At 32.3% G+C, this 15,471-nt stretch overlaps 1 protein-coding gene across 1 annotated transcript in view; it reads left to right on the top strand.

The window, feature by feature from the left end:
* The window catches only part of LOC127878438 (acetylcholine receptor subunit beta-like 1), a 34,481-nt gene extending 19,045 nt beyond the window's left edge, over window positions 1–15,436 (top strand). Inside the window, exons 2-7 of the mRNA XM_052424962.1 lie at window positions 2,043–2,167; window positions 2,638–2,766; window positions 2,987–3,154; window positions 3,525–3,632; window positions 9,199–9,378; window positions 15,425–15,436. Of these exons, the coding sequence (XP_052280922.1) occupies window positions 2,043–2,167; window positions 2,638–2,766; window positions 2,987–3,154; window positions 3,525–3,632; window positions 9,199–9,378; window positions 15,425–15,436 (722 nt within the window). The remainder of the gene's footprint in view (window positions 1–2,042; window positions 2,168–2,637; window positions 2,767–2,986; window positions 3,155–3,524; window positions 3,633–9,198; window positions 9,379–15,424) is intronic.
* Window positions 15,437–15,471: the final 35 nt, after the last annotated feature.

The following is a 15,471-nucleotide window of genomic DNA, read 5'->3' as shown; positions in this document are numbered from 1 at the left end:
TTATCTTATATACGTATAAATAATATATATTATATTTTCTTATAAAGTCGTCTCGACTTTAAAACTTCCTTTATACCGTTTCAAATCAATATGAAACAATTAGTATATATGTGATGATTTTATTGCGAAACGGGTTGTTACACAAAATTCACATGGCGATAAGACATTTCAACGCGTTTTCCATAAATTATTGCATTTTTGCGTTATCTTAACTTTAGTTCTTAATTGTTTAAATCACTTTCGATTCACATTCTTTGTTGTTTTATCGTATTAAATCTCGAAATTCCTTTCATGCATTTGAAGTATTAACTCACAGTTTTGTCTATTTTTATAACAATTTTATTTTAATACAACACTTGAAACTCCCTTTTAAACTCTCAAAATCCATTTGAATTAATAAGAACAAGAGTGAAAATTGTATTAACAAACGGGTTATTATAAAATTTTCACATTGCAATTAGACACTCCAACCCATTCCGCAATATTTTTTTTTGCAAAACGGGTTTATTGCAAAACGGGTTGTTGTAAAAAAAATCAAATTGCAATAAGACACTCCAACCCGTTTTGCAATATATTTTTGCACTTCTGGGTATTCTTCACTTAATTCCCAAATTGGTGAACATCAGTTCATATAAACACTAAGCCTTGTTTTATCATATTAACGTTCAAGACGACTTTAAAACTTCCTTTATACCGTTTCAAATGAATATGAAAAAATTAGTATATATGTGATGATTTTATTGCGAAACGGGTTGTTACACAAAATTAACATTGCATTAAGACATTTTAACGCGTTTTCCATAAATTATTGCATTTTTAAGTTTACTTAACATTAGTACTAAATTGTTTTAATTCACTTTCGATACACATTCTGTGTTGTTTTATCGTATTAAATCTCGAAATTCATCACCTTCCATGCATTTTAAGTCTTAACTTACAGTTTTGTCTATTTTTATAACAATTTCATTTATAATGCAACACTTGAAACTCCCTTTTAACTCTTCCAATTCATTTGAATTAATTAAAACAAGAGTGAAGATTTTATTGCACAAGGGGTTTATTGCAAAACGGGTTGTTGTAAAATAATCAAATTGCAATAAAACACTCCAACCCGTTTTGCAATAAATGTATTGCAAAGCGGGTTTATTGCAAAACGGGTTGTTACAGAGCTATCTTCTAAAACCCAGTCTAACACGCGAAACACATACATGTATCTTCAATTAAAGTGGTATGTGTACAGTTTTATTATCACACAAAATACATTTCTTGTATAGTATAATGGTTGATACATTATTATTTGTATTATTTATAGTGGACGCAGCCACTTATATTCCTTTTTTCTTGGAATTTAATTATTATTGTAAGTGTTTTTGTTCCCTATTTTAAATCACATAGTTTTTATATGACTATACAAACAGGCATACACTTATTTCGCAACCAGTGTTAATTAATATGTTATATGCAAAACGAAATAACTGCCGCAAACGTCCTTAAATACAAATGAATACGGCACCATGCGTTACAATCAAAACCCCAACATTAATTAGTGAAACGCTGATACTGATCATAACAACATGAATCTAAAAGTACGATGTTAATATATATAGAGTAACCGATTTTCTTTGTCAAATTACGAGCAAACATGAAATATTTACATCTTGAAATGTTCTTGACCATGTTCTCTGAAAATTCATTTCATTTTTACAAAACAACTTTCTTAAGCTTCATGTCATTCTTACGTGAACATCTTTTAAACTTCACATTGCATTCCCGAATCTAAGTGCATCATAGTAAAATATATTTTTGATTTAAATTGCAAAGTATTTGTACAATCATGTAAAACTCAATGATGTTCACATTTTTTATTTATTTACAAATAACAACTCATGTCGTTATATTGTATGGCGTCCGATGCAATCCTGGTTTGAATTCCAAATATCAGAACACTAAATAATTGTTTATTTGGCAAAGATTAGTTTAAACTTCTTCGCGCTGTATTGCTAACTTGATAAAGAACACATATATTATTTATTTCCTTTAAGCTATAATTGAGTTCAATGAACAAGAAGAAAGCATGAAGATCGGCGGAATGCTTCACATTTCTTGGTATGATCAATTGCTGACTTGGAATACATCGGACTACGGAGGACTTGATTATCTGACATTGGTAGCACAGTTTTATCATCATTTACGCGTTATTCCGTTAATGTAATTTAAATGTGACTTTGTATTTCCTTTATTCTATTTTTAAGTAATTACGTTGAATTTAATTAATAAAAGTAGATGGAACGTATTAGAATAACAAACATTTTATATGGCGTTAGAAATATGTGATTCGCGCCAAGTCAAAAGTGGATAGGACCGATCAATAATGGCCATTTTAATTGAGCTCATTAGGAATAATTGCTATTATTAATGAAGACATTTTGAAATAATCTATAATTTTATTCGTAGATGTGGCTGAACGGAAAAAAAAATATATGTTTTAATGTTTCAACATAAATATATATAGATACACACATTACTGTACACACATGGATTTCGATCTGTCAAAAATAGTGTTTCCATCTAGTATTGTGTATGTGTTAATCGTTTGGCACAAAACGATGATACTTAAATAAAACATTTCATTTGAAGCCACAAAATGATGTCTGGAGACCGGACGTTGCACTTCATAACTCCTTCAAGACCTTTACTGGTCTGGGATCTAGTAAATTGTTGCTGAGAGTTTACTATACTGGTGAAGTTTACTGGCGTCCTTACCAGGTGCGAAACAATATGTCGATGATGAAATAATGTGATTTATATAACATGTTATTACAACATCTCCGAATGTATTTATATTCATTTGCCTATGTACGAAAATCGGATATAATACAATTATATTAATTTACCATTCAATATACAATATTTTTTTAAAGCAAAAGGAATTGCGATTTCAAAAAACAATCGAGGGACTGACACATTTGTATGTTCACATCTGCAGATTCTGGAGGCCTCGTGTGATGTTGACATCACATATTTCCCATTCGACACACAGGAATGTCCTTTCAAGTTCTCCGCTTGGAGCTATTTCAAAGATGAAGTACGCATGATTGAAGGAAAGAAAGGCATCTATTTAGACGAGTTTGAAGAAAATTCAAGATGGTCGCTGGTACATATTGCATATTTTCAGATTAAACGAATTCTCGGATCAATTGTTTAAGATAACCATCACTCCTCAAAAACTTTTGATATGTTTAAGCTTTATATTCTGAGAATCATTCCCACGTGTTTTTGATCCTTTAGCTTTTCATAAGAATTAGACAAACGTAATCATCGATATACGGCATGTATAGATTACACATATAACTATATATATATATATATATATATATATATATATATATATATATATATATATATATATATATATATATATATATATATATATATATATATATATATTTTTTTTTTTTTTTTTAATAATTGTTACCGTTTTGTATCGGTATCATGTTGGTGAGCTATATAATGCATCATTTCAGGTTTCCACCACAGCTGAATCGGGCAAAGGTGATGCTTCAGTCCTTATTTATAAGATAAAGCTGAAGCGGAAGTCAATATTTTATGTGTTCTACATAATCATCCCCATTGTACTTCTTTCGTTTTTAAACGTCCTAACATTTGTACTTACGGTATCATCTGGTGAACGCGCTTCCTATGTGGTCACGGTGCTTTTGTCTTTGGCCGTTTTCCTCACAATAGTATCGTCTGAGATTCCGAAGAACTCTAACACCCTATCAATCCTCTCAGTTTACATGATCGCAATTATAGCACTTAGCACAGCGGCGATAATGACGTCAATGTTAGAATCGCGGCTGGCGTCCCGAGATAAATACACGGACTCAATCGGCTCAGGATATATAACTTTCTACCGCTTAGTTCGGATCTGTCAGTGTAAATGTAACGACAAGAAACGTACCGCAGATGAGATTGAATGGAAAGACGTCGTTGACGCATTGGACTATTTTTTGTTTTGGTTATTTTTTGTGCTTACCTTTGTAGCAACTGTTGTTTTGTTTGTAATGGTCAACAAACGTTAAGTGTACCATTCAAAAATAAATTTCTGAGAATTATAAACAGCATGTATTTATACATCCCAGATGAATTCATATTTGTTTATGTGTTGTACACGGTTGAATCCAGGACACACTTGAGTTTGGTAATATTGTATATTTGGGTTAAAATCAGTCAAACACTTTTACCTTTTAAACTTTAGATGTTTTGAATAGCAAAACTATATGTGTCATGGGGAGCGTTTGCTCAAAATATCACATATGATTTTTTGTATTTCATCCTGATACTTCCAAAATCAAACGATTGCAACGTTTAATACCCTTAAATGTGGCTTTACTAATCAATACCCTTATGCACCTTTCCTCTGCATGTTCATTCGCTTTTTACACGAATAGTATGCGCAGCTTATGTAAATAAGACAATTGCATATACGAATATTATACGCAACTTATATTAATAACACACTTGTATATGAATGTTTGTCAGCACCTTGCTTAGTGGTTTGGGTGCTCACGTGTTCTTTGATATGTCTAAAGTTCCATTTTTTGTGCTTACCTTTGTTGCAACTGTAGTGTTGTTTGTAATGATGAACAGCTGAAGTTATACATCCAAGATGGATTCATTTTTGTTAATGTGTTGTACACGGTTAAAGCCAGGACATACTTGAGTTTGGTAGTATTGACTATATGGGTTTAAATCAGTAAAAACACTTTGTACCTTTAGATGTTTGTCTAGCAAAACGAAATGCTTCATTTGGAGCGTTTGCTCGCAATAGCACATATGAAAGTTTTGTTGTTCATCATTATACTTCCAAAATCAAACGATTGAAGCGTGTATTACCCTTTAATGTGGCTTTACTTGTCAATACCCTTATGCACCTTTTCTCTGCATGTTCATTTGCTGTATACACGAATATTGTACGCAACTTAAATTAATAAGACAATTGGATATACGAATATTATACGCAACTTATATAAAAACACACACACTTGAATATGCATATTTGTCAGCACCTTGCTAAGTGGTTTGGATGTACAAGTGTTGATTGATAGGTCTCAAGTTCGAGAAAACACGAGGATCGAGGCAAACCGATTGCCGATTGGATGTGCACCAGTCGTTTGGCATTAAATATAGGAATCCGCAAGAATAATGTTCATTTTAAAAGATGTTCATTTAAAAGCAAAAACTACCATTAAATGGTCCGAAATCGCGAGGAATTCATATGCAATAAATAAACATTTTAATTTTTAGAAACAAGTACACGTGATGTTCCATGTTCCTGCTTAATTTTTTACAGGAAAATGTTATTACTGTTGACATTAAATGTGATTTGTAACCTATTGCTTAAGCGGATTGTATTCATAGATAACATACATAATACAACTGCGTTGATTATAATCGTGCTTTTAAGTGTATTTTATTAAGTAATTGTAAAAAGACAAAATAATCTTTGTTGTAAAAATTTTCAAGCACAGCCCTGTGTGCACAACAATGATATCTTGATTTTGTGTCACATGCATGTAGTTCAATTTCATGGTAACGTGTTTGAGAGATATAAGAAATGTATTAACTATCATTTTGATGTCATAACGTTCGCAAGTCATCCTTCCTATAGTGTTTGAATATTTATTAAGTTATACATTTGGTGAATTAACAAGTTTCAGCGATTATCACTACGCAATATGTATCGATGAATCCAAACCGATACTCGTATAGTTTTGGATTTAAAGAGATCTTTATGTTTATAATCAATTCTGTATTAATTTGCTTATATTTAACTAAATTGAAATGATTCATTTAAGATTATGGGAAGTGTCACTAAATTTGTATTAGTAAAGTGTAGCTTGTAAAATACAATGATATTTAGACGAGTGTTCTGTGGGTGAGACTGGCAGTCAACGTAATGCTGCAAAAATGTCTTATAAATTACTTGATCATAATCGTATATGAATACATGAGCACTTTGTGTCTAGAACGTTAACGTGCATAGCTGGGAACTTATTTCAAGGTGACACGTGGCAATTACGTATGTAGCATGGTATCATATAAATTCGTGCAGTAATCCATGGTCACTGTTCCGACAATTATGATTAAAGAATTTGTGTTACTAGCAAAGCACCACTTAAGTTAAACTTAAAGTAACTAACCGTTTATTTAGAACAATACATATGTAACATTTGTCTCGGTGACAAGCTAAGGTTATTAAGTGTACTTGTCACAATACAATTAAAAATACACTTTATCATCCTGTTTTGTCCATGTTTCAGAATAATATTACGACTAGGAACATACTTTATGCACATATATAATGCTTTCAAAACAATCCAGATGTGAATGTTTCAGTGATGGTAAGCAATGTAACCCGTTGTATTCGATTATGTAGGAATACCCTTGTACTGCATACTACGCATCAACTAATGTCAAAGCCTGGGATACGCTTTGTAGGCACAATACAAAAACAATACGAAAACAACCTATAATTACTTTATAAGACCTTGCATATTTTAGTACCTTAAGACGTCGTTGGAGTATTTTCGCTACTTGTGTACTTGAAGACGTAAGACTCTTCCTGAGTTGATTGCGGTAGCCGGGCTATTTTACTGGCAATTCGTAATGTTTGTCATTAAGTGTCACAGTATTCCATCAGTTAAATAATTGTGTAGTGTTGTTTTACAGGCAGCTGTTGTTGCGTTTTTTTTAGCTGTCGCATTTCGTCGAATGGTTGAGTGTAATTTTTCTATTGTTGCTTTGGATCATATTTACTTTGCGCAAGATAGATATCATACAATACCAATGTTTAGTATTGTTATTATCATGTTATTATATATTACTCTGATTTTTGTTAATCTATGTGTTGAATCCCAATGACAATGCGTGTGTAACTTTGACTCGGAAAATGTTTGGACTTGATAGGTACTGTTTACGAGCTGAAGCTTTGTTTACGTTAACAGTGTGTTTATTCAAATGGATAGTTTTGTTTAATTAAAGCAGCGGAATCCCCTTTGTACTACACACATGGAAATTCAACATTATATAATAAGTTATAATATAATATGTAATCGTAAATAAAACAAATCTGCTATAAACAAACTAAAGGTAACAAAGTTCGTAATACAGTGATATCAACTTTGGTAGGGTTATGCTTATTGCGAATTTTACCCGATCCATGAGTACACACATCCCATTCTTGTGTTAATTCATTACGACAGTGTAAATTTAATTGAGCCACAATCTGTATACGTTGACAGTAAAACAATTTTGATATTAAATTATTTTTTTAATTGATTAAATTGTGATGCCTATCGCAGTAACGTTATAAAACATGTGTTGTTCGTTAAGTATATTTTGTGTTGTGAAATTAGATTTGGAAACAAATCCAACATTAAAAATGTAACTACAACTGTCAAAGGCCAAATGACAATTAAAGGTAAATAGTTTATCCTATGAAGAATATCATGTTTCCATAGCGATCTCTCTTTTCGTTTTATCAAGGCAGACAACATCTACAAAAACAAAAATATCATAACAAATTACAATGTTGTGCATGTGTAATATTATATGTTATATGCATGAGATAGTATGTTACCGATGAAATATAAAATGATAACAAAAAGAGCATCTGCAAAAGTTGTCGAGAATGAACATGGTCCATTGAGAAATTAATCATAGTTAAATTCCATAATGCATTTTGTTTGACATGGCCTTTGTATTGATTTACTTGTAGATATGTTGTGCTTATTTTAAATAATATTCTCTGAACATAATAATGTTCTATACAATGCCATCTTTCAAATCATCAGTCTAACTCTATTATCGTTTTTTAAAAGGAGACAACTTCTCCATATGTAGTCGTGAATGTTTACAAAGTCCATTGTAAAATAAATCATAGGTAGCGCATCGGAATTCTATGAGGGAATATCTTTTCATATTCCCTTATTTCGTTGCAAACTTTTATTACATATACATTTAACCTTGAACAAAAATGCATGAACAGTAAGTGCGAGTGCGCCAAGTGTCGGCTGAAAAAATTTAACTCTGATCAAACGTTGGATTTAAGTGATTATTTAGACTTGTAGAATCTGGAATTATCGTCACATTGTTACATGAACACATAGCTTAGTACTTTTTGCTTGTTTGTAGTTATTTTTTCATTTTAATAAGTAAAATAATTAGATACAAATAGTCTTATAAATATTGTGTATATAACTTATACGTTGTACATTAATTGTCACCTTTTAGTGAGCGAAAAATCAAAGGATTATGTCGTTCATTCAGTACAATAGAGTTCAATTACTGCATTGTGCAGGTGTGGATAAAAAATTGATAAAACCGGACAATGAAACTCTTTCACTATTGAAATGATACAGTATCTTGAAATACAGAGGCGCCCGGGGCGGTAAACATAAGCTGAAACGAAATCATGACATCAACCAGGGTGTTCACTTGGAGAATATTAAATTACTACCAAGAGAAATTCCTACAATAACAAGTAACTTGTCAAATACAGCAAAACCTCTGCAAACCGCCCAAAAGACGACCATTCATGATAACCTTACAAAAGTCAAAATTGAAGCTAAAATCACCGTAAGCGGGCAGAAAAACATCAAAATATGCAACATAAATCCTAGATCTGTAAAAAACTAGACCCTGCCTCTCAACGATTTTATATCAACTTATGAGTTTGATCTTGTAGCCATAACAGAAACCTGGCTTGGTACATCGACAGATAAAACCTGCTTTACCGAGCTCTTATCTGAAGGCTACCAAATAAAACATGTACCACGTCCCCGCGGTCGCCGTAGAGGCGGAGTTGCTTTAATACACAAGACTAGCATTGAAATAAAAGTCTGGACTTCAACTAAAGACAATCAATTCACTACCTTTGAACACATGGACTGTAGTGTACATATCAAAGACTACTCTCTAAGATTGGCTGTAATCTACAGACCACCTCCATCAAACGAAAATGGCTTGAAATCAAGTACTTTCTTAGAGGAAGAATGGTCCCAGTTTTTATCAGAATATGCAATAACAGATAAAAACATCAATTTAACCGGCGATCTGAATTTCCACCTTGACGATCCGTCTGATAAAGATACTCTAAAATTCAATAACATACTCCATTCTTTTGGTATGATGCAGCATGTAAAAGAGCCAACACACGTACGAGGACACACTCTGGACGTTGTTATCACCAGGGACACTGTGGATACGGTATCAAACGTAGTTGTTACCGATCCTGGACTTTCAGTCGGCTCAGGAAACATTTCTAAAGACCATTATGCCGTCATCTTTAATGCAAGAGCATCAAAACCAGCTCCGGTAAGAAAAACTGTAACCTTTCGGAAACTACGAGAGATCAATATTGAAACATTTAAACAGGATATTACAGAGTCAGAAATACAATTTAAAAATAAAGATGACCCTGAAACCCTTGTCCAAACTTATAATACTAAACTTTCATCTTTGGTAGACAAGCATGCTCTATTAAGAACAAAATCTATAACCCTGCGGCCGACTTGCCCGTGGTACACAGATGAGCTTTACGACGCTAAACATATCAAAGGAAATTTGGAAAGAAAATGGCTAAAATTGAGACTCACTATTGATTATGAAATTTAAAGAAACCACTGCGCCAAAATGAACAAAATGTTGTAAAAAGCACGCGTAGATTTTTATTCAGATAAGTAACATCCTGTGGCCGTTATCAAAAGAGCATGCACAAAATCACAAAACGCTTACTAGATGGCCCATCTGAAATAGCTCTCCCGTCTGTCAAAACATCCGATTAGTTAGCTCAATATTTCAATAAGTTTTTCATACATAAAGTTGAAGGTATCAGAAAAGATATCTCTGAACATGCACTATCTCAAGCAAATTCAAAACATAGTAATGATAATAACCCAACAGCAGAAACATGCAGTTTGACACATTTCCGTCCGACAACTGAGGAAGAAGTTGAAAGAATCATTATGCAATCCCCAAATAAATCTTGCAAGCTTGACCCTTTTCCAACTTGGCTCCTGAAAGAATGCAAAACTGCTACCAATACTGACAAAAATCATCAATTTTTCGATGGAAACAGCAAGTGTGCCAAGATCCTTTAAAACATCACGTATAAGACCTTTATTCAAAAGCCCACCTTAGATAAAGAAACACTACAAAACTATCGCCCGGTTTCGAATCTGCCATATGTTTCAAAATTATTGGAGAAAGTTGTTAGCAAAATAATAGATGGACATTTGACAGAAAACAATTTAAATTCAGAAAATCAGTCTGCATACAGGAAGTTTCACTCAACAGAAACAGCTTTATTAAAAGTTCAAAACGATGTCATACAATCATTAGATAAGAAAAAGGTCACTGTCTTTGTTATGCTAGATCTCTCTGACGCTTTCGTCACCATCGACCTCATAACCCTTTTAAGCCGCCTTGAAAAACAGTTCGGCTTTGCTTCCTACCTATCTGACCGCTTTCAAACGGTGAGCATTGACGGCAAGGTATCAGAACCAGTGCTGCTGACCTTCAGCGTACCCCAGGGATCTTTGTTAGGCCCAAAATTTTATACTATGTATACTAAACCTGTTGGGGAAATTTGCAAAAAACATGGATTCGGGCATCACTTCTACGCCGATGACTCGCAGCTCTACCTTTCCTTTGAACCCATCGATGGAGCAGGCCAAGACGAAACACTAAATCGAGTTGAAACGTGCCTCCACGATATCATCTCGTGGATGAATACAAATATGCTCAAACTTAACACCGACACAACCAAGGTCATAGTATTTTCAAGTCAAAACAACGCCAAGTACGTAGATGGGTTAACTATTAAAGTAGGGGACTCGACAATTAAACCATTGCAATACGTACGAAATCTCGGTGCTTGGTTTGATTCAAGAATGAACATGGAACACCATAATAATGCTATAAGTAGATCATGTTTCAGTCAGATTAGGCAAATAGGTCACATCAGGCAATATCTTACACCAAATGCCACAAAATCATTGGTCAATTCACTTGTCACGTCTCGGCTAGACTATTGCAATGCACTGCTGTATGGAACACAAACATCAGCTATCAAGAAACTACAAAATGTTCAAAACACTGCGGCGCGTGTTATCACAAGAACATCCCGCTATGGTCACATAACACCGATCCTAAAAGAATTACACTGGCTCCGAGTAGAAAAAAGAATCCACTTCAAAATACTTACCAATGCGTTCAAAGCCTTAAATGGACAATCGCCTGTATATCTGAAAAACCTACTTGAAGTCTACGAACCAAGTCGAAACTTAAGATCAAAGAACGAAGCGACATCATTAGTGATTCCAACGAAGATTAAATCCGTATCATATGGAGAGCGAAGTTTCATGTACGCTGCTCCCAAACTCTTGAACTCACTTCCATCAAACATTCGAGGTTCTTCAACACTGAATTCATTCAAAAAGGCACTGAAAACTCATCTCTTCCTACAATCTTATGCAATATAAGCAGTGGTTTATTCAATTCTTTATATTAAATCTCAATCATCATGAACTTGAATTAACCCTTTAGAGGAAGCATAATTAATTTTTTGTTGTTTTACGTAGTACTTATTGTTTAATTTTTATACGCCCGTCTATGACGGGACGTATTATGGTATACCCCGCGTCCGTCTGTCCGTCCGTCCGTCCGTCCGTCCGTCCGTCCGTCCGTCTGTTAATGTCGTACGCTACGTCAAATATCCTTTGACAGATTTTCTTCAAATTTTAACACAATCTTAATATTGATAAACCCTGATCCCCTTTCGTTTTTGACGGAATTCTGAATTGTCGTTCCAGAGTTATGGGACTTTGTTCGTCAAAATTTCGTGATTTCATTGAATGTCCTACTGTAGCTCAAATATCCTTCGATGGATTTTTTTCAAATTTCAACACAATCTTAATATTGATAAACCCTGATCCCCTTTCGTTTTTGACGGAATTCTGAATTGTCGTTCCAGAGTTATGGGACTTTGTTCGTCAAAATTTCGTGATTTCCATGCTCATGTACTTATAAAATAAACCATGTATTCAAATACAAATAAACTGAAGTAAAAAAATGATTCAAAGGGTTATTTATTACCTTACTACTTCATTGGCGAACGACGGGCGTATCATGCGCTCATGGCGCAGCTTTTATTAGATTTTATTGTTTCATTAATTGTCTTATAGCTATACACATAGGGTAGTTTTATAGTGTCTTGTTGATCTGTCTAATCTATGGTTACTGTGCATGTTTTTACGTAGTACTTATAGTATAATAGAGTAGTTTTATAGTATAATTGAGTAGTTTTGATCGATTTCTTTTGAAAAAGTGTTGCGAAATGTATTCGTATCTACGATACGTCAAATGTTCTTTTGTAAAGCGCCTTTGAACGTGCACTCTTGCATGAAAATGGCGCTATATAAATCCGGTATAATAATAATAATAATAATAATAATAATAATAATAATAATAATAATAATAATAATAACACAAATTATCAAAATTAAATAGTTTTAATGCAAAAAAGTCACATTTACCATCCTAAAGTAAAAAATGTTTGTAAACTTATTAACATTTTTAGAGAGAGAGAAAGTCAGTTTGTTCGCATTAAAATTCAATATTTGTGATACTTTGTATTAATACGCACTATTATAAATGTCATAATTGTTCGTATTAATACGAACATTTTCAGGAATAAAAAGTCATTTTTTTTTTGCATAAAAAATCAACATTTTTGAAACTTCGTATAATGCGAACTATTATAAACTGTCATCATTGATTGTATTAATACGAACATGTTCACAAACAAAAAGTTTTTTCTGCATTAAAAATCAACATTTTTGATAGTTTGTATTAATGCAAACTAATATAAATTGCCATCATTGTTCGTATTAATACGAACATTTTCAGGGATAGCAGTCCGTGTTCTTAGTGTTTTTTGCATTAAAATTCAACATTTTTGATACTTCGTTATAATACGAACTACTATAAATTACCATCATTGTACGTATGAAAACAAACATTTTCAGGGAGAAAAGGTCAGGGTTTTTTGCAATAAAAATCACCATTTTTGATAATTCGTATTAATACGAACTATTATAAATTGTCATAATTGTTCGTATTCATACGAACATTTTGAGGGAAAAAGTCTTTTTTTGGCATTAACAATCAACATTTTTTTTATCCGTATTACTACGAACTATTATAAATTGGCATCAGTGTATGTATTAATACAAACATTTTCAGGTATAAAAATACGTTTTTTTCATAAACAATCAACATTTGTGAAACTTCGTATTTATACGAATTATTATAAAGTGTCATCAGTGTACGTATTAATACAAAAATCAACATTTAAGATACTTCGTATTAATACGAACTGTTATTAACAGTCATACTTGTTCGTATTGTTAGCAACATTTCCAGGGAAAAAAGTCAGTGTTTTTTTGCATTCAAAATCAACATTTTTGATACCCTGTATTAATACGAACTGTTAGTATCTGTCATTATTGTTTGTATTAAAACGAACATTTTTAGGGATAAAAAGTCAGTGTTTTTAGTGTTTTATGCATTAAAAATCTTCTTTTTGATATTTCGAATTTATACGAATTAGTATCAATTGTCGTCATTGTACGTATTAAAACAAACATTTTCAGGGAGAAAAGGTCATTTTTTTGCAATAAGAATCACCATTTTTGATACTTCATATTAATACGAACTATTATAAATTGTCATCATTGTTCGTATTCATACGAACATTTTGAGGGAAAAAGTCATTTTTTGCATTAACCATCAACATTTTGTATACTTCATATTAATACGAACTAATTTAACTTGTCATCAGTGTATGTATTAATACAACTATTTTCAGGGATAACAAGACAGTGTTTTTTTGCATTGACAATCATAATTTGTGATACATCGTATTATTAAATACGAACTATTGTAAATTGTCATCATTGTACGTATTAATACAAAAAGTCATTTTTTTCCTTTAAAAATCAACATTTTTGATACTTCGTATGAATACGAACTTTTATTAACTGTCATTATTGTTCGTAAAGGGATAAAAAGTCGGTGTGCTTAATGCATTAAAAATCAACATTTTTGATACTTCGTATTAATACGAACTGTTATTACCTGTAATCATTGTTCGTACAGGGATAAATAGTCAGTGTTTATTGCATTAAAATTCAACATTTTTTATGCTTTGAATTATTACGAACTATAATTAACTGTCATCATTGTTCGTATTAATACGAACATTTTCAGGGATAAAAAGTAAATGTTTATAGTGTTTTTGTATTAAATATCACAGTTTTAGATACTTCGTATAAATACGAACTATTTTAAATTGTCAACATTGTACGTATTAATACAAACATTTGCAGGGAAAAAAGGTCAGTTATTTTGCGAAAAAAATCACCATTTTTGATACTTTGTTTTAAAACGAACTATTATAAATTGTCTTCAATGTTCGTTATGTATGAACATTTAGAGAAAAAAAGTCTCTTTTTTTTGCATTAACAATCAACATTTTTGATACTTCGTATTAATACGAATCATTATAAATTATCATCAGTGTATGTATATATTAAAAAAAAATCAGGAATAAAAAGTCAGTTTTTTGGCATTAAAAATCAACATTTTTCATACTTCGTATTAATACGAACTATTATTAACTGTCATCCTTGTTCGCATTATTATGAACATTTTCACGAACAAAAAGTATTTTTTGCAGTAAAATTCAAATGTTTTCATTCTTCGTATTAATACAAACTATTTGAAAATGTCATCAATGTACGTATTAATAAAAACATTTCCAGGGCTAAAAAGTCAGTTTGTTTGCATTAAAAATCAACATTTTTTATACTTCGTATTAATACGAACTATTATGTGTGTGTCGTGTAGAACTCAACGAGGTGCATCTATTATGAAGTTTCAAAGCTGTAGGTGGAAGCACTTTGATTTTAGAGCCTATGTTAAAGTTTGATATTAGGGGTCACAGTGACCTTGACCTTTGACTTTGTGACCCAAAAAAGGGTATGGCGTGTAGAACTCATCAAGGTGACGCTACATATGAGGTTTGAAAGTTGTGGGTGAAAGCACTTTGATTTTAGAGCCACTGTTAAGGTTTCAGCACTACGCAGACGGCGGACGAGCCTGCTATCACAATACCTTATGTTTTCCCCGAAAACGGCTGAGCTAAAAATTAATCGCCTTATCATATATTACAATTTGTTTTTCAAATTTTCTGAAGCCAGCATCAAAATACAATTCAATGTGTGAGTAACTCAATGCCTAACAATTTTACTGAAAATGAATCTTTGCTTGACAAATTTTCTTTTATTTTTCATTTCAGACGTCGTACTAAAAAAGTTACGCCAGAGCATAAAGTGAATCGCAGGC

Source organism: Dreissena polymorpha, chromosome 4, assembly GCF_020536995.1.
Source record: "Dreissena polymorpha isolate Duluth1 chromosome 4, UMN_Dpol_1.0, whole genome shotgun sequence".
Lineage (NCBI taxonomy): Eukaryota > Metazoa > Mollusca > Bivalvia > Myida > Dreissenidae > Dreissena > Dreissena polymorpha.
Note: the sequence above shows the minus strand (reverse complement) of the source record. Positions and strands in the feature narration are given on the sequence as shown.